The 18,895-nt window shown below is 46.2% G+C and overlaps 1 protein-coding gene across 1 annotated transcript in view; it reads left to right on the top strand.

Moving 5' to 3' along the window:
* The first annotated feature begins 986 nt into the window (after positions 1-986).
* The window catches only part of barx2 (BARX homeobox 2), a 39,468-nt gene continuing 21,559 nt past the window's right edge, over positions 987-18,895 (top strand). Inside the window, exons 1-2 of the mRNA XM_059957326.1 lie at positions 987-1,208; positions 14,536-14,803. Of these exons, the coding sequence (XP_059813309.1) occupies positions 1,043-1,208; positions 14,536-14,803 (434 nt within the window). The 5' untranslated portion in view covers positions 987-1,042. The remainder of the gene's footprint in view (positions 1,209-14,535; positions 14,804-18,895) is intronic.

The following is an 18,895-nucleotide window of genomic DNA, read 5'->3' as shown; positions in this document are numbered from 1 at the left end:
ACCAAAGTAAAGTAGTGACCCTATTACAGCTCAAGGTGTCAGAGTTCAAAGTTCAATTACAGCATCATCTGTAAGGATTCCATGGAATGTGTGGGTTTTCTCCAGGTCCTCTGGTTTTCTTTCACAGTCCAAAGCCGTACTGGGTAGGTTAATTGGTCATTGTAAATTGTCCTGTGATTAGGTTAGGGTTAAATCGAGGTTGTTGGGGGTTGTGGGGCAATGTGGCTCAAAGGACCAGAAGGGCCTGCTCCATGCTGTATCGCTAAATAAATGAATAAGTATAAAATAGCCCCACGCTCAATGCCCTCTCTCTCATCCAAGACTCTTTCCTCCTTTCTCTCACCGCCCCTTCACTCAGTTCCATCCTCCAGGACCCAACACCCTTCACCCTCACCTCAATCCTCTGTTCCTCATCCACCCTCTTAACTCACTCACTCACTCCCTCCCCACCACCTCTCACTCCACACCACTCTGTCAGGAAATGCAGAGGAGGCTTGCCCCAAAAGCAGAGAAGCCGAGACGATTCAGTGGTGGACGATAACTTTATTAATAGACCGCAAAATAACAAGCCACCAACGGGTCACAAACAAGAGAGTACAGAAACTAAATGCAGCAGGCAACAAGGAAAATTGTAGGCAGGGAGAGTGAGTGAGGAGCAACTGTTTGAGGCTGGCTGGTTGGATGAGTGAACTGGGAACTGGGGTTAAATAGGCTGCAGGTGATGAGACTGGAACCAGGTGAACTCTACCCGCTAAATGGAGTATCAGAGGGAGCAGGGCTGACACACTCTCCTCTTCAAGCACCCTCGCCCTTACTCAACCACCAGCTTATCCAACTCCCGTGTCGATCCGCCCCACCCCCTTCTCCCTCGCCCGCCCTGTCCCTCAGCCCTGCCAGTAGGCTGCGGTCCCGGTGGCGGGTGATTGATGGGGCGCCTGGCTCTGCTCGGGTTGGGAAGATGTTTATAAAGGGCTGCGGGCGGAGCTGCGGGTCAGAGAGAGCGGAGCGCACTCGGGAGAAGTTCTCTGCGGAGATTCACACCATGCAGTGTTCCATCGCATCGAGGCTGCACACGCCAGACAGTCGGCGCTACAAGACTTTCATGATCGATGAGATCCTGTCCAGGGAGAGCCGCGGGTTCCCGGACCTGTCCCCGGGCTCCCGAGTCGGCTTCATCGCCCGCCCGCAGGCTCTGCACTCTTGTGCCGGTACGAGCGCCGTGTCGGTCGTCGGTCGCGTCGTGCGCTGCGCCGGTGTCCAGCGCGGACAGGCGTGCGCTCCAGCCCGGGATCCCGCCACCTGCGCTCTCTAAAACCCGACCGTTCCCCAAGGTGCAGCAACGCTGGAAGTTTAATTCATCCCGGGACGGCTGTGGCACGGGATCCGTAGCCGACGGTTCCACACACTGAGTAAAGTTCCCGACAGTTCTCTCTGTCAGATCTCCTCAAGAGGTAATACTGCCGTGTGCCTGTAGCGCGTGTGGCTGTACGCAGGGCTACCCACTGCCTGGGGTCTGTATACAGGACCCATGTCACTGAGCAGTGTGAGGGTGTGCGGACCCCCACATCATCGACCGGGGTCTGGATTCAGTGCCTCCACCACTGAAAAGTATGAATGTGTTCAGTGTGCCGGTGGCTGGGTCCAGTGCTCCACACTACTGACCAGTGTCTATAACCATTGCTTCACGCCAACAATTTGTGTGAATATGGTAGGGTTGTAGGGCACTCAGGCATTCAGATAACCCCGATTCACCAGCCCTCCACACCTAGGCAATTAAGCTGCTCATCCTGATACTGGTCAATGTTGTAAGAGTCTCAGCCTCCAATACACAATCAATGCATTCCAGATGTCAACCACCGTTAAAAAAAGTTCTTTCTCAGATCTGCTCTAATTTTCTTAACCCTCATCTTAAAGTTATGCTCATTATAAACACAAGGGATTTTGCAGATGCTGGAAATCCAGAGGAACACACACAAAATGCTGAAGAAACTCAGCAGGTCATGTAGCATATTTCAAATGAATAAACAGTCGATGTTTCGGGCTGAGGCCCATCATCATGATTGGAAAGAAAGGGGAAAGTTGCCAAAATAAGAAGGTGGGGGAGGGAATGCTCATTAGTTCTGGACACTTCTGCAGGGGCCAGTTTTCTTTCTGTCTACACTATCCTCATAACAGTGTACACTTCTGTCAAGTTCACTGTCAGTGTTGTCTGCTCCAAGGAAAACAATCATAGCTTTTGTGTCCAGTACTACTGTCCACTGACCACTGTCACTGCATACAGTGTTCACACCAAATGCCAGTGTGGAAGTATCCAGATTTTCACAACTGTGATGAGTTTGACTACATATTTCCTCAAATCGAACAACATGTCAGTATCCAGTATACCACACCACTGACCAGTGTGAGTGTTTCCAGTGCACCACACCACTGACCAGTGACTGGATCCAGTGCCTCACATCATTGCTCAGTTCAAGCACAGAAGATGCAAACCTTCCATTCAGCCCTTAGAGGCTACTGTACCATTCAATGCTGATTGTCAAAATTTGGTTTGTGATTTCTCGTCATAGTCCCGATCTCTTTTTTTCCATAATCATAAATGTTCCTAATTCCTTCTTAGGTGATTTGGCCTCCACCTCCACCTGAGGTGGAGGATGCCGCAGGTTCACACTCTCTGGGTGAAGAAATTTCTTCTTCTCTCCATTTTAAATAGACCACCTCCTCATCATCAGGAACATCTACTCTGACCAGTCACAGAGTCAGGCAGCACAGAAACAGGCTCTTCAGCCCAACTTGTCCACCCTATCCAAATTGCCCATGTGAGCTAGTCTCCTTTGTCTGCATTTGGCCCAAATCCCTCAAATCCTTTCCTACTCATGTACTGTATCTGTCTAAAAGCCTTTTAAAAGTTGTTATTCTACCTGGCTCAAACACTTCCTCTGGAAGTTTGTTCCATATGAACACCACCCTCTGTTTAAAAAAGTTGCCCCTCAGTTCCCTTTTAAATCATTCGCCTCTCACCTTATGAGGTTTACTCATCTCTGCTGTGGCCTGCAACTATCACAGTGCAAACTCGCTTTGGTGAACTTCAGTTCTGAATAATATTTGCTCACTTTTATTGTTTGCACATTATATGGTCATCCTCAGTCTCCCATGCTCCAAGGAATAACATCCCAGTTTGCTCCTCATTTCCCAATAACTCAGGACTTTGAATCTTGGCAACATCCCCATAAATATTCTTTGCACTCTTTCCAGCTTAAAAACACCCTGCCTAGCAATTTGTAGGGAGTGACCTAGAGTCTAAAATATTAGAAAATGATCACACATGCATCCACTATTTCAAGAGCCTCTTCCTTAAGTGCCCAGGAATATAAATTATCAGGCCCTGGGGATTTATCAGCCTTAAATACCACCGATTTCCCTACTACTACCTCACTTCTCTCAATGCACTCTCCAGGAATTCCTCCTCTGCAGGACAGTTACTGATTTAGTTAGCCCGGTCTCTACGCAGGTTATAGTTGCCGGTGATTACATTGTGCTTTTCACTGTGATTACATTCTTCCAGTTCCAGTGGCCCAAGAATGCAAGTCCTTTCACTTTACAGCATTCTCCTGATCATGTACTTATATGATTTGTTCTTTGATTTCTACTCTGGCTAGCACGTGGCTCTGGTAGTAATCCTGAGATTACTGTCTTTAATATCCTACTTTTAAACTTATTTCCCAACACTGTATTCAACATTGAGGATCTCACTCCTTTTGTTACCTTATCATTGGCACTGATATGCACTCTGACTCTAGATTATTCTCGGTCCCCCTCTGAAATGCAGCGAGAGAGTGTACTATTCTGGAATCTCATTTACAGCCACAGAAACCGTGGCACTTCCCCTTACAGTTAAATCCCTTTCCCTGTAGCCTTTTTCCCTCTCCCCCACTGCAACAGAAATGGCCACAGTGCTCCACACCACTGAGCATTTGACTATGTCCATGACTCCAAGCCACTGAGTAACATGAGACCACATTCACTGAAATCTGAGACAAAAACCAAAAGATGCTTGAAACACTCAGCTGTGAAGGTAGAAACATTCATATTTGAGATTATTCCCAGTTTTCTGTATCCACAGTTATGTGTTGACCATTGGAGAAGTGGTAGTGAGGACTCAATATTGTTGCGAGTCCCTTGGATGATAACTTAACCCTCCATCTCACCCTTTATTAAGAGCGACCAGCTGCCAAATTCTTCATTGCTTCCATATTAAATGGGTGGTCCCTTTTTTTCTAAAACTACGTCCCCTGGTTCCAGATACTTCCACTGGGAGAAGCTTTCTCTAACTGTCTACCCTGTTAATCCTCTTATGCTTCTAAATTCCAATGAGCACAGGTTTCATCTACTCAGCCTCACTTCATACGGCAACTGCTTCATCCCAGGAACAGCGAGCTTTCTCTCTGCTATCCCTAGTGCATGTGTATTATCCTTTAAATATGGAGAGCACAGTTGTTTGCAGTGCTCCAGAGCACCAGTGAAACTGCCTCAGAACTTCCTTACCTTTATACTCCATGCCTCTTTCACTAAAAGCCAACATTCCATCAGCCTTCCTAATTGCTCTATCTGAATACCTATTCTACATGTTTCATGCACTAGGATGTCAAGATACAGGACCCCCCCCCCCCCCCCCCCCCCGCTATCCAAAGGTAGAGCATTCCTATGAAAAGGTTCGTAAGCCGGAATGTCGTAAAGTGAAGAAACAGTTACCATTTATTTTTATGGGAAAAATTTGTGAGCGTTCGCAGACCCAAAAAATAACCTACAAGATCATGACAAATAACACATAAAACCTAAAATAACAGTAACATATAGCAAAAGCAGGAATGATCTGATAAACACACAGCCTATATAAAGTAGGAATACTTTTCAGCAATTATTGCAGCACCGTCCACTGCAGCGAAAATCTCACGCAAGCACTCTTGGCAGAAGCACTCGGCGCAAGTTTTGCGGCAAAAATACTCGGCGCAAGCGCTCCCGGCAGAAGCACTTGGTGCAGCACTCCCGGCAGAAACACTCGGCGCAAGCGCTCTGGGCAGAAACACTCGGCGCAAGCGCTCTGGGCAGAAACACTCGGCGCAAGCGCTCTGGGCAGAAACACTCGGCGCAAGCACTCCCAGCAGCACTCCCGGCAGAAGCACTTGGCACAAGTGCTCTTGGCAGAAGCACTCTTTCCAGTAACCTTCAAGCTATGAAGCTGCCAAATCGTACCGAATAACACATAAAAATACACTGCCTATATAAAGTAGAAATAATGTATGTACAGTGTAGTTTCACTTACCGGAATCGGGAAGACAGTGAGGACACTGATGATGGTGTGTTTGGCTGAGTCGTCGGAGGTTGTGGTGGGAGGTGGAGACTGGGGTGTCATCTCATCGTCGTCTGTTTCCATCAGGACAGGCAGGTCACCTTCTTCTATGTCTGCCTGCCTCAATGTCGAAGGTCAAGTTTCATCGTCTACTGTGGCTGATGTGGAAGGCTTGAAAAACAGTATGCTTGACTGCTTAGCCTCGCGCATTTTTCTATCATACAGTTCTTTGTGAGCACTCAAACCATCCTGCAAATATGCCCTAAACCTACGTACCCTTTCAAAATTAAAGTCATACTTTTCTGCAATCATTGCAGCGTTGTCAATCACAGCGAAAATCTCACACAATTGCTTCACATTCCGTTCCTGGACGACTTCACTTTCGGGCCGTTCGCTACTGCGTTCTATTTCGATTGTTATCCTTCCCTCTTCATCAGCTCTTCATCTCTCAGTTCTTGGTCATGGGATGCCAAAACCTCTTCAACATTATCTTCGTCAACTTCCACAAACCATTAGCCAAACCCACTATATCCTTACTTCGTTCACCACCATCGAAACACTTTATTATGTCTGGTTTTACGCCAAGTGTAACACCCTTATGCGCTCATTTAGGCTTTTCCAATACCTTAGAACTCTTGCTAACAGATGCACAAAGTAAATCGACATAAAGCACAGATGCTCACAGGCACGTGTTTAAGCAATGGTGGCTAGAATGCAGTTCTGGGGGAGGAGCTTGGCTGCTACATCGCACGCGCTGCCTTTCTTCGTAACAGCGAAAACACCTTCTGTTAGCAAAAACAGGTAACTAATGTCGGTCTTTTGTAGCAGCGAGGTGTCGTAAAGCGAACGTTCAAAAAACGAGGGACACCCGTACCTTTGGATCACAACCTTTTATAGTCACAAGTTAATAATTATTTTAAATTCTTTCTTCTAATGTAGGTGGCCCACATTTCCTCACATTGCACCTCATTTGCCAATTTCTTGTCCTCTCACTTTACCCATGTGCTGTACATCCTGCTGCAGGCTCGTAGCTTGGGTATGAGTCTCTTTGTGAAGAAAAGTTGGGAAAGATATTGGGTGCAAAACTAAAAGAGAATCCAAGACAAAGCAGAAATGAGCATGTTGAGTGCAGATCGGTGGGACTAGGTGAGAGTAAGCGTTCGGCACGGACTAGAAGGGCCGAGATGGCCTGTTTCCATGCTGTAATTGTTATTATGGTTATATGTTAAAAGAGAAATGAGAGGGAAAGAATGATTTTAATATACTGGGCAAAATAAAAGGCTGAATTACAGACTGGTTGCTCTGCATCAGCCTGGAGTGGGCATTGAGTTAACTTGTTGATATACGTCTTATGGAAAACTCAGGCTCTGTGACTGGCTCTTATATACATGTGCATATGTTAACTTTGCCTGTACATATGGCAGCTCCTTCCCAAATATGAGTTAACATGGGCAAGCTTCATTCTATCACAAACAAGAGAAAATCTGCAGATGCTGGAAATCCAAGCAACACACACAAAATGCTGGAAAAGAGTTAACAGCTGACTTTTCGGGCCGAGACCCTTCATCAGGTCCGAAACGTTGACTCATTTCCATAGATGCTGCCTGGCCTGCTGAGTTCTTCCAGCTTGTTGTGTGTGAAGCATCATTCTATCATTGTGCACACACACACATGCAGATGCACTCGTGTCCATGCGACTCCAGCCTGTCTACTGTCTATCAGTGGGAGACACTTTCACTCCCAATCACAGAACACTCGGAGAACTATAGCAGCATGAGTGTCAATGTCTTCGCACATAATAAGGAACTGTGGACTTGCATTTATAAATTGCATTTATAAATGCAATCTATTGTGTATGAAATTAACTATAATATAGTTCTGGTTCTGCTCCAACAGAAACCCTGATGTTCTAAGAGAAACTCATTCCAAAGGTTGGTGCAAAATGTTGATGCTGGTGTCATCATCAAGAATCAGTGGTCCCTGTAATAGCCACCCTCACTGATAACGCATCACTACCTATTTTTGAAGTTTGTGGGGTTTGCAGCCTTTGTAGATGGTAAAATTAAGGTGTAAATGACAATTTAAATGATGGTGGTACATACCAAACTCCTGTTACACAGATGAGTGACCGTGAATACCATGCCACTGCTTTATACTGGGGCAGTCGTGATGCAGTGGCTCCTGTCCTAGTACTACAGTTGTCAATCATGGGTTACTTCGGCAAGCAATGCCACTTTCATTCTGGTTAAGGAGAATCGTGCTTATTGTGTCTGTCTTCTGCCCTTCACTCTTCAGTCCTCCCTGCTTTAAGTGGAGTGTCACAGGATTTTAGAACTGCTAATGTTGCAACATTTTTCCACAAGGGAGGAAGGCTAAACCAAACAATTGCATACCAAAGATTAATCAAGGACAACCATTGTGAATTTCTGCCTGACAATCCTGACTGAATTTTCTGAGGAGTTAAGAAGGAGGGTCCATGAATGCAGAGTTTTTGATGTCATCTACTTAGATTTCAGTAAAGAACTTGATAAGGCCCCATGAGACAGGCTGGTCAAAATAGTAAAGCTCATGGATAGAATCTAAGAGGGAGGGGAAATTGGCTCCAAAATTGAAAGTGGCAAGAAGCAAAAGTTCAATAGTTGATGGGTGTCACTAGTGTGATTCCAAAGAGCTCAGTGTCCAGTGCTTTCCTTTTTGTACTGATCTTAAATAATAGTTAATGTAATAAAGAAGCTTACATTACAGAAGAAACAAAAATTGGCTGTGTAGTTGCCAGTGATAAGGAAAACGGTCAGTTGAAGGAAAAATAGCAAATGAAATTCAAGGCAGAGACGTGTGAAAGAATGAATGCAGAGATACAATAGGATAAAGTAAATGTATTGTAGCGCTCTGGAGGGGAAGTGGTGCCGACCCGGAGGGAGGACTGGGGAAACGAGCATTATGCTTTGCCAGGGCTCACCGTGCCCCTGTCCTCAGCAACCACCCAGGCAGTGTGAGAGGGCTGTGGCAGCAGAGCAGTGAGGGCCTAGATCAGGACCAGCAGCAGCAACTGAAAGACCTGCTGGACCGGCACACCCGTATCTCCACAGCCAGGGACGAGGGCTGCTGATGCACACGGCACACCCACCTGCAGCTCATTCGCCTGGCCCTCGCCAAATACCAGGTAGCTGGCATCATCGAGCCCTCTGACAGCCCGTAGGCAGCTCAGGCAGTGTTGGTCAGGAAGAAGGTTGGGTCAAGGCGGTTCTGAGCAGACTATGGCCGTCTCAATATCACGACTGAGAAGACTCCTACCTGCTGTCCTGACTTGCCCTAGACTGTATCGTGGATTTGTCCTGTTCAGCCCTCTCATAGTGGCTACTGGGCCCTGAAGGCCTGGCCCAAGGCTGCCTTCACCATTAATCAAAGGCTCTGGCACGTCCATTTGGCCTGTGCAACGACCCGGCCACATTCGAGAGACCAATGGGGAGGGTGCTGGTTCACGTTCTGCGAAGTCACTGTGTCATCTGTTTGGACGATCTCCTAGTGCATGCTGTCATTTTTGCTGAAGCCCTGTGGAGCTTGGACGAGGTCTTCACCACCATCCGCTAGGCGAACCTACACCTCAACCCCGCCAGATGAAGTTCCTGAGGCACGCGGTGAGTGCGGAGGAGTGGTGACGGACCCCGAGAAGGTGGCGGTGGACAGGGGGTGGCCCACTCCCCATGATGTCTCCGAGCTTCGTGGTTTCCTGGGGCAGGCATTATATTATGGCTGGTTTACTAAGGACCACCATCATCACCAGTACACTGAGACAGGGAGGCGCTTCGCTTGGTCTGATGCCTGTGGTGTCGACTTCGACCAGCTGCGAGCTGCGCTCACCCAGGCCCCGGTGCTGACATGCCCTGATCCAGCACACCCCTTTATTATGACACAGATGCCAGCGACGGGGGGCTTGGTGAAGTGCTATCACAGAAGGGGGATCAAGGAGAACGTGTCATGGCGTATTTCAGCCATGCCCTGAGCCGCTCTGAACGGAACTATTGTGTCACCTCCCAGGAGTTCCTAGTCCAGGCCCTCCACTACTTCCGGCCCTACCTCTTCAGCCGATGGTTCCTCCTTTGCATGGACCGTGCGTCGATGACGTGGCTGTTGTGCTTCCACGGTCCTGAGGGGCAGCTGGCGCGGTGTTTGGACGCTCTCCGAGACTACGATTTCGAGATACAGCGCCACTGATGGAAATGCTGACACCCTCTCTCACTGTCACTGCAAGGCTGCCAAGTGTTGCTACTGTCACCGCCTCAAGGAGTGGAGCCAGGGGGCAAGTGGCGATGGTGGCACTTCAGCCGGCAGCTTGTGGCGACCTCCGCACTATGGACCAGCAGCAGCTGCCCAGCGAGCAGGTAAGTGGTCCCATCTTGACCCGGGTAAGGAGACAGCTGAGCGTGTGACGATGGCTGGCGTGACCCTGGACCCGAAGTCTCGCGGTGGGCAACGCTGGAGGTGAGCGACGGGTTGCTGCTTCGGCGGTGGCGGTTGTGTGATGGTGACGGAGATCTGCAGCTGATGGTCCCCGGGGGCTCCGTGCCACGGTGCTGCGGTTGGTGCATGGGCTGGTGGGGGCCGGCCATTTTGGGGTTGCAAAGACATTGGGCAAGCTGCGTGAACCTTCTACTGGCCGAGGCGCAGGCAGGACGTGGAGCTGTCTAGGGCACCAATGCAGCAGTACCTGGTGGGGGGGCCCCAATGCAGCATGTAGGGGTGGACATCCTGGCCCCCTTCCCATTCATCGATGCCAGGAACCGCTATGTGCTCATGGCGATAGATTACTCCACAAAGTGGTCAGAGGCCTAGGCAGGCCTGGACCAAAGTGCCACTCAGAGACTCTGAAGGAAGGAGGAGACACTCTGGGTGCCCTGCCTCTTGCCTCACCAAACTGTGCCTCCCCTGGAGGGGCTCTAGACACCCCCTAGCAGCCCAGTCAGCAGCATTGGCCACCACCAGAACTCTTGAACTTTGTTGTGGATTCTGGGGCAGCTGGGGACGGTTGACCCCTGAGGTGGGGGCATTGTGGAGGGAGGGCATGGCTGAAAGTTCACCCCAGCACTCCTGGTGGCCAGTGCTACTTATTGATCTTTTTAAAAAATGCATTTGTGTGATTATGGTGGGATGCTCAAATTAATTTATTCTTGCACTTTAGCTTGGGTTATACAGTTACTCGTTTTTGTGTGTTTGTGGGTCACCTTGACTGTAACCAAGGTCTGCGATAATCACCACCTTCTAATGAGGCTGAAATGTTCTCTCCTTGGGTCATCGTGCCTGGTCTGTTTCGGTGCTTTCCGCGATAAGAATGGCTGTTGAGTTAAATGAGCTTTTTGTGCCTGTCATCATGGACCGAATGCTCACCACGATATGATAACTGGGAGGATATTGAGTGCTGTAAAGGAAAAGAAAGATTATAGCTTCTTCGGTGGCCTTTCATTAGAACTGGAAAAAAGTTTGGAACAAAACATATTTACAGTTGCAGAGTGATGGGGAAGCGTAGAGAGAAGTGAAAGTGGGTGAAAATGACCATAAGATATAGGAGCAGAATTAGGCCATTCGGCCCATTGAGTCTGCTCCGCCATTCCATCATGGCTGATTTATTATCCCTCTCTACCCTATTCTCCTGCCTTCTCCCTATAACACCCCGACTAATCAAGAACCTATCAACCTCTGCTTTAAATACACTCAAAGACCCGGCCTCCACAGCCGCCTGTGGCAATGAATTCCCCAGATTCACCACCCTCTGGCTAAAGAAATTCCTCCTCATCTCTGTTCTAAATGGACATCCCTCTTTGAGTTTGAGGCTGTGCCCTCTGGTCCGAGACTCATACAAAGCTTCAGCATTAAATTTTTGCTCTTATATTCTAATTCTCTTGACATGAATGCTAACATTGCATTTGCCTTCCTTACCACCAACTCAAACAGCAAGTTAACCTTTAGGGAATCCTGCACAAGGGATTCCAAGTTCCTTTGCACCTCTGACTTTTGAATTTTAAAAAATAGTCCACATCTTTACTCCTTCTACCAAAGTGTATGGCCATACACTTCCCTACACGTATTCCACTTGCCATATACCCAATCTGTCTAAGACTCGCTGCTTCCTCAATACTACCTGCCCCTCTGTCTGTCTTTGTATCGTCTGAAAACTTGGCCACAAAGCCATAATTGTGTCATCCAAATCACTGCATATAGCATGAAAAGGAGCGGTCCCAACACCGACCTCTATGGAACACCACTAGTCACCAGCAGTAAACTTAAAAAAGCCTCCTTTATTCCCACTCTTTGTCACTGCCAGTCAGCCTTTCTTCTATCCATGCTAGTATCTTTCCTGTAATACTACAGGCTCTTATCTTGCTAAGCAGCCTCATGTATGGCACCTTATCAAATGCCTTCTGAAAATCCAAATAAACAACATCACTGGCCTATCTTGTCTGTTATTTCTTCAAAGCATTCCAACAGATTTGTCAAGTAAATCTGCTTGGATGGGAAGGCAGAAAAGTGGCCTGTTACTTAAATTGGGAAGTCCTGATTCATGAGGGAGATTCTTCCCCTCATGGATGACTTTAAAATCAAGAGTAGAGTTTTAGGAGAAAGGAATGTGTATTGGGGGAGGGGGTTCCTCAGAGGGCAGCCAATCTTTGAACTTCTCTATCCCAGAGAACTGCAGGTCATTGACTATTCACAGTGAAGGCGGACAGTTTGTGGCTCTCAGGAGAATCATTAGAGAAACATAGAAAACCGACAGCACAATACAGGCCCATCGGCCCACGATGCCATGCCAAACATGTCCTTACCTTAGAACTGCATAGGGTTATCCATAGCCCTCAATTTTTCTAAGCTCCATGTATCCATCCAGGAGTCTCTTAAAAGACCCTATCATTTCCCCCTCTATCACTGTTGCCAGCAGCCCATTCCACGCACTTACCACCCTCTGCATCAAAAACTTGCCCCTCACATCTCCTCTGTACCTATTTCCAAGCACCTTAAAATTGTGCCTACTCATGCTAGCCATTTCAGCCCTGGGAAAAGGTCTCTGACTATCCACACGATCAATGCCTCTCATCTTATACACCTCTATCAGGTCACCTCTCATCCTCCGTCGCTCCGAGGAGAAAAGGTCGAGTTCACTCAACCTATTCTCATAAGGCGTGCTCCCCAATCCAGGCAACATCCTTGTAAATCTCCTCTGCACCCTTTCTATAGTTTCCACATCCTTCCTGTAGTGAGGTGACCAGAAATGAGCACTGTACTCCAACTGGGGTCTGACCAGGGTCCTGTAAAATTGTAACGTTACCTCTCGGCTCTTAAGTTCAATCCCACAGTTGATGAAGGCCAATGCACCATATGCCTTCTTAACTACACAGTCAACCTGCGCAGCTACTTTGAGTGTCCTATGGACTCGAACCCTAAGATCCCTCTGATCTTCCACACTGCCAACAGTCTTACCATTAATGCTATATTCTGCCATCATATTTGACCTACTAAAATGAACCACCTCACACTTACCTGGGTTGAACTCCATCTGTCACTTCTCAACCCAGTCTTACATCCTATTGAAGTCCCACTATAATGTCTGACAACCCTCCATACTATCTACAACACTCACAACCTTTGTGTCATCAGCAAATTTACTAACCCATCCCTCCACTTCGTCATCCAGGTCATTTATAAAAATCACAAAGAGAAGGGGTCCCAGAACAGATCCCTGAGGCACACCACTGGTCACAGACCTCCATGCAGAATATGACCCATCTCTTTGTCTTCTGTGGGCAAGGCAATTCTGGATCAACAAAGCAATGTCCCCTTGGATCCCATGCATCCTTACTTTCTCAAAAAGCCTTGCATTGGGAACCTTATCAAATGCCTTGCTGAAATCTATATACACTACATCTACTGTTCTACCTTCATCAATGTGTTTAGTCACATCCTCAAAAAATTCAATCAGGCTTGTAATCCAAATCATATTAAGCCTCTCCAAATGGGAATAAAAGGGGCTTTTTCTAGTTTGCTGCTGGTGACTAGTGGTGTTCCACAGAGGTCGGTGTTGGGACGATTTCTTTTCATGTTATAGTGTCAAGTTGAAAGCAGAGGTGGGCACAAAGGACATCATCCATATGCCTCCATTCCTTTCATCTTCATGAGTCTACTTAAAAGCTTCTTAAGCTCTCTCAGACTGCTTGCTTCTCCTACTACCTCTGATGGTACATCAAACCCAAACTAAGTCTCAATTTTTCCACACACCCTATGTACAGAGGTCATTGGATGGGCCCCAAGTGCAACCAGTGTTCCTACAGAGGTAAAATATGTCCGTTTTAATGGTCGACTGTTTTGTTCCATCTGTCTTGAAATAATTAAATGCTCTGGCCACAAAACTAGGCCATACAGCACACACTGCCAGAGATACCAATATGCTCCTGGCTTCATTTCATAATCACACGCATATATTGTATCATTAGCAAATTGGGATGTGAGCGCAAGGTATGTATATATACCAGCAGTACATGGTGCAGGTAGCTGGTGGTCTGTTCCTTACATGAATTGGTACAATGTGGCATAGTTATCTGTGGACAATGGTAACTTCTCAGTCAATAGCACTAAAGTTTCTGATCAGTCAGTCCTGATAAAGGGGCTTAGCTGGAAACGTTGACTTTTTATTCCTCTCAAGAGATGCTGCCTGACCTGCTGAGTTCCTCCACCATTTTGTGTGTGTTGTTCTGGATTTCCAGCCTCTGTTGATTCTCTTGTGTTTATCATCTATGATCTTGGCTCTTTGTAAGAGATTGCAGTGAGTAAATAGACTGCTATTTATATTAGCAAAGAAAGTAAATCACAAAAATACTTCATTGGCCTTAATGATTTGCAATGGTCTGCATTGTGAATGGTCCTATGTAAATCCAAATTAGTTCTTCAGGATGTTACAGGGCATTGTGTTTTTTTAAGCAGAAGCACTTTGGAAAATTCTTTGGAATCTTCCAAGCCTGCAGGATTGAGACTAACATTTAACACTATACCTAAGGAAGCTGCAGCAATGGTCCCTTATTTTCAGAGTCTATTTTTTTCAGTGATTTAGGTCAGAATTGTTTATGAAGGAAGGCGTTATTGAAAAACTGAATATCTCTTCATCTTGTCTCTTAATTCATGTTAATCCTCATGGACTTCTTTAGGGTCATCATTGATTTCCTGCCCATCACTCTCAGTGCCACACCTGTCCCCAGTTCTCACTGCAAGGATCCCGCAGTTCCTGCCTCCAGTGGCATCCTCCAGTTCAGCAGCTCCCGAGGGCATCACCGGCTCTGGCAGCGAGTGTGACGGTGATCAGGCTGCTCCTCGGTATAAGAAGCCACGGAGATGTCGCACCATTTTCACCGAACTCCAGCTGATGGGTCTGGAGAAGAAATTCCAAAAGCAGAAATATCTCTCTACTCCAGACAGGTGAGAGCTTGAACAGAATTTGTGTGTGTGTGTGCGTAGTGGGGAGAAGACAAAGAAGTAGGTGTTGCGGAGGCCTCCAGCAGTGTATGTGAGGGGTGATTTCCAACAGCAGCTGTAGAGAGGGTGGTGTCCAGTGGGAGGCTGCCGGCAGCTCTGCAGCAGGCTTTGTGGGTCAGAGTGCATGAACTATGCTCCGTACTGCATCCGAGAGAGTTGTTGTGTTTCATGATAAATGGCCCTACTTGCAGGTAAGCTGATGTGTGTGTGGATGCCACGTGAATCAGTGAGTGGGACTGTGCAGGCAATTGCGGCTGTGTATTTGTTGACGTTGTTTCCATAGTGAAGGGCATTTATGTAATTCCTCCAATATTACAGTTAATCCCAACCTGCAGAGAACAGAAGGGAACATTTTTGTGGTTTTGTTTAATGGCAATGATACAATGGGACTATTTAGAATATCTCAGCAATCACTTTTCTCCCATGCAAATGACACGTTTACATTTTAGAAACCCACTCAAGAAACTTCAAGAAATTTCAAGAAGCAAGCAGTTTTTTTACATGCAATCACATGTCCGCATAAAGGCTTTCAGAGAACATTGGCTTGCAAATGCAGGCATGAACATTGGAAAATTCATGCATGGAGATCAGACCAGACATGCAAATGCTAAGACACGCGTAAAAGCATGCGGCGATAAGGAATGGTGACATTCCTAAATTGGGAGCCAGTTCTCAATTCAAACAATGCATTGAAGTGCTGATAGTCATGGAATGCATGATTTATTCTCACCAGCTGAACAGACACTCCAAAGGTGGTCGTAATTGAAGAAGACAGGTCCCTATCACCTCCTTGGGGATAATCCATGTCCTGGAGAATCTTCAGGCTCCAGCTGATAAATATTAAGAAATATACTGTAGAGCAGGTTTAAGGCCATGGAATGGTTACCTTCTGCAAGCTGCATCTAATCCTGTGCTGGAAATGCATGGCATTGTCACATGGTCAAAATCCTGAAGACCCCCAACCAAGGAGCAGTGTGGGAGCACCGGAGGGCAATTTAAAAAGCAATAAATCTTGGCCTTGCCAGCTACAGTCATATCCAACACATGAATTCACATACATTTGTGTACACAAATACAAATAAGCCTGACAGTATCAGCTGGGAATGGGACTAAAGGAGATGATATGAGATAGGTATCATTTTTCAGTGGTGCAAAGTCCCTGTTGTGTGGATTCCTCATGCAGTTCCTGCACTATCTGATGTGGGTTCCCTTTCAATGAACTGTATCTGTGTCCTGATGCATGGTTTCAACCTAAAACATGGGCCATCTATCTGCCTCCACAGATGCTGCCTGATCTGCTGAGTTCTTCCAACACTTTGTCTTTTGTCATCTTTGTAACAATGAACATTTTTTAAAGACTAAGATAACTGCACTGTTCCAAAGAGCGCTATATGAGGTCATTCTTACCCTCAGCCATTAGGCTCTACAATGAGTCAACCTATAGCTGGGGAAGTGATGACCCCCTCCTGTTAGACTGTGAGGTAACTTTTTTATTCTTTCTACTTCTCTTCTAATATTTGTATTTCTGTGCACTTGTAATGCTACAGTGTCATTGTAATTTCCTTTGGGATCAATAAAGTATCTATTTTTCAATCTAAAATGCAAGGCCTCTTACAAAACTGAAAATAACTTGCCTTCTTAATGTTGAAATTACCATTTTCAGTTATGCTGAAGTTTCAAGCCTGGTAAGTTTCAAGGATATTGCAGGACTTCTTGTCTGGGTCCCACCTTACTGCTTAATATTACTGCTTTCTTGTTTCATGAATTCGACATGATAAAGCTGCATTCAGGCTTAGCATCAAGGAAGCGAAACCCACTGCAATGCTCTTTTCTCTCAGTTCCTTTACATTGACTGCACTCTCTAACAGACTGAGTATCAGGCAGAATTCAGCTCGGACTGGAACAGACTGGAGTGTACACATAGCTTAGTGACTGCCAAGCTTTTCTTTGTGGGTTTGACACTCGCTACTGGTAGTAAGAAAGACTGGAGGGTATCACTGCCTCAGATCATACCCCACATCTACATCTAAGGAAGTAACTGCTTCCATTTGCTTTCTGTCATTGATTACCCTCAGGTGGACTGTTGGACTCAAAACAAGCTACAGGCCCATGGTATTACAGGAAAGATATCAGCATGGATAGAGCAGTGGCTGATTGGCAGGAGGCAATGAGTGGGAATAAAGGGAGCCTTTTCTGGTTGGCTGACAGTGACCAGTGGTGTTCCTCAGGGGACTGTGTAGGGAGCGATTCTTTTTAATTTTTATGTCAATGATTTGGATAATAGAATTGACGACTTTGTTGCAAAGATTGCAGACGATATGAAGATAGGTGGAGGGGCAGGTAGTGTGGAGGAAACAGGGAGGCTACAGAAGGACTTAGACACATTAGCAGAATGGGCAAAGAAGTGTCAGATGGAAAAGCAGTGTTGGGAAGTGTGCGGTCATGCACTTTAGTAGAAGAAATGAAAGTGTTGACTATTTTCTAGATAGAGAGAAAATTTTAAAAAAAAACGAAGGCTCAAAGGGACTTGGGAGTCCTTGTGCAGAATTCCCCAAAGGTTAACTTTCAGGTTATGCCTGTGGTGAGGAAGGCAAATGCGATGTTTACATTCATTTCAAGAGGACTTGAATATAAAAGCAAGGATATAATATTGAGATTTTATAGAGCACTGGTGAAGCCTTATTTGGAGTATTGTGAACAGTTTTGGGACACTTACCTTAGAAAGGGTGTACTGAAACTGGAGAGGGTTCAAAGGAGGTTCACAAAAATGATTCCAGGATTGAATGGCTTGTCATATGAAGCATGTTTGACGGCTCTGGGCCTGTATTCACTAGAATTCAGAAGAATGGTGACCTAATTGAAACCTATCAAATGGTGAAAGGTCATCATAGAGTGGATGTGGAGAGGATGTAGTGTGTGTGTGTGGGGGGGGGGTTCTAAGACCAGAGGACACAGCCTCAGAATAGAGGGGAGTCCTTTTAGAATGGAGATGAGGAGGAATTTCTTTAGCCAGAGTGTGGTGAATCTGTGGGATTCATTGCCACAAGCAGCTGTGGAGGATAAGTCTTTATATTTAAGGCAGAGATTGGTAGATTCTTGACTGGTTGGAGCATGAAGGGATATGGGGAGAAGGCAGGAGATTGGGGCTGAGAGGAAAATTGGATCGGCCATGATGAAATGGCGGAGCAGAGTCGATGGGCCAAATGGCCTAATTCTGTTCCTATATCTTGGTCATTATCTCCTTCCAAAGCATCTTCTTAATCATTGTCACAGCCTCTTTTAAAAGGGGTTTCTTCAGTGAATACTTCAATGGGTAATGATTTGCATTTATAGTTACTTTTTTGATTATCTCAAAACTCTTTGCTAATTTTAAATAGAAAAATGTGTAAGAAGTATGTAAGGTAAACTGGGTTAGAAGCGAGAGTGATAAATAAATATTGTAAAAAGTGATTGGTAGTGTTTGGGAGGTATATCCCATTTCATTAGATGTATCTGAAGGATTTAGGAGCAGTTTATCCAGTCTCTTCTGCTATTCAATGATAGCTGATTTTTTTCACAACCACATTCTCCTGCCTTCTCCCAATAACCCTTAACCCTCCCCACCAATTAAAAACTTATGAATCATTGCCATAAATACACTGTAATGACTTGGCCTCCACAGCCCTCTGCGGTAACAAATCTCACAGATTCACTACCCTCCAGTTGAAGAAATTCCTCATCATCTCAGTTCTAAAGGGGCATCCCTTTATTCTGAGGCTGTGCCCTCAGATCCTAGATTCTCCTGGTAATGGAAACATCCTCTTCATGCCCACTCGAGCCAGGTCTTTTAGTATTCAGTAGATTTCAATGAGATGTCCTCATCATCTTTCTTAAGTACAGGCCGAGAGCAATAAAACACTGTTATTGATTAAGCATTTCAAACCTGCGAAGGTATGTGTGGTGAACTACATATACCTGTCTGGACACGCTCCCCCTGCTGACTGCTCCTGTGGCTCCTCCCACAGACCCCTGTATAAAGGCGATTGGAGGCACTGC

This window comes from Hypanus sabinus, chromosome X2 (genome assembly GCF_030144855.1).
Source record: "Hypanus sabinus isolate sHypSab1 chromosome X2, sHypSab1.hap1, whole genome shotgun sequence".
NCBI classification, from domain to species: Eukaryota; Metazoa; Chordata; class Chondrichthyes; order Myliobatiformes; family Dasyatidae; genus Hypanus; species Hypanus sabinus.
This window is presented reverse-complemented; position numbering and strand designations above follow the sequence as displayed.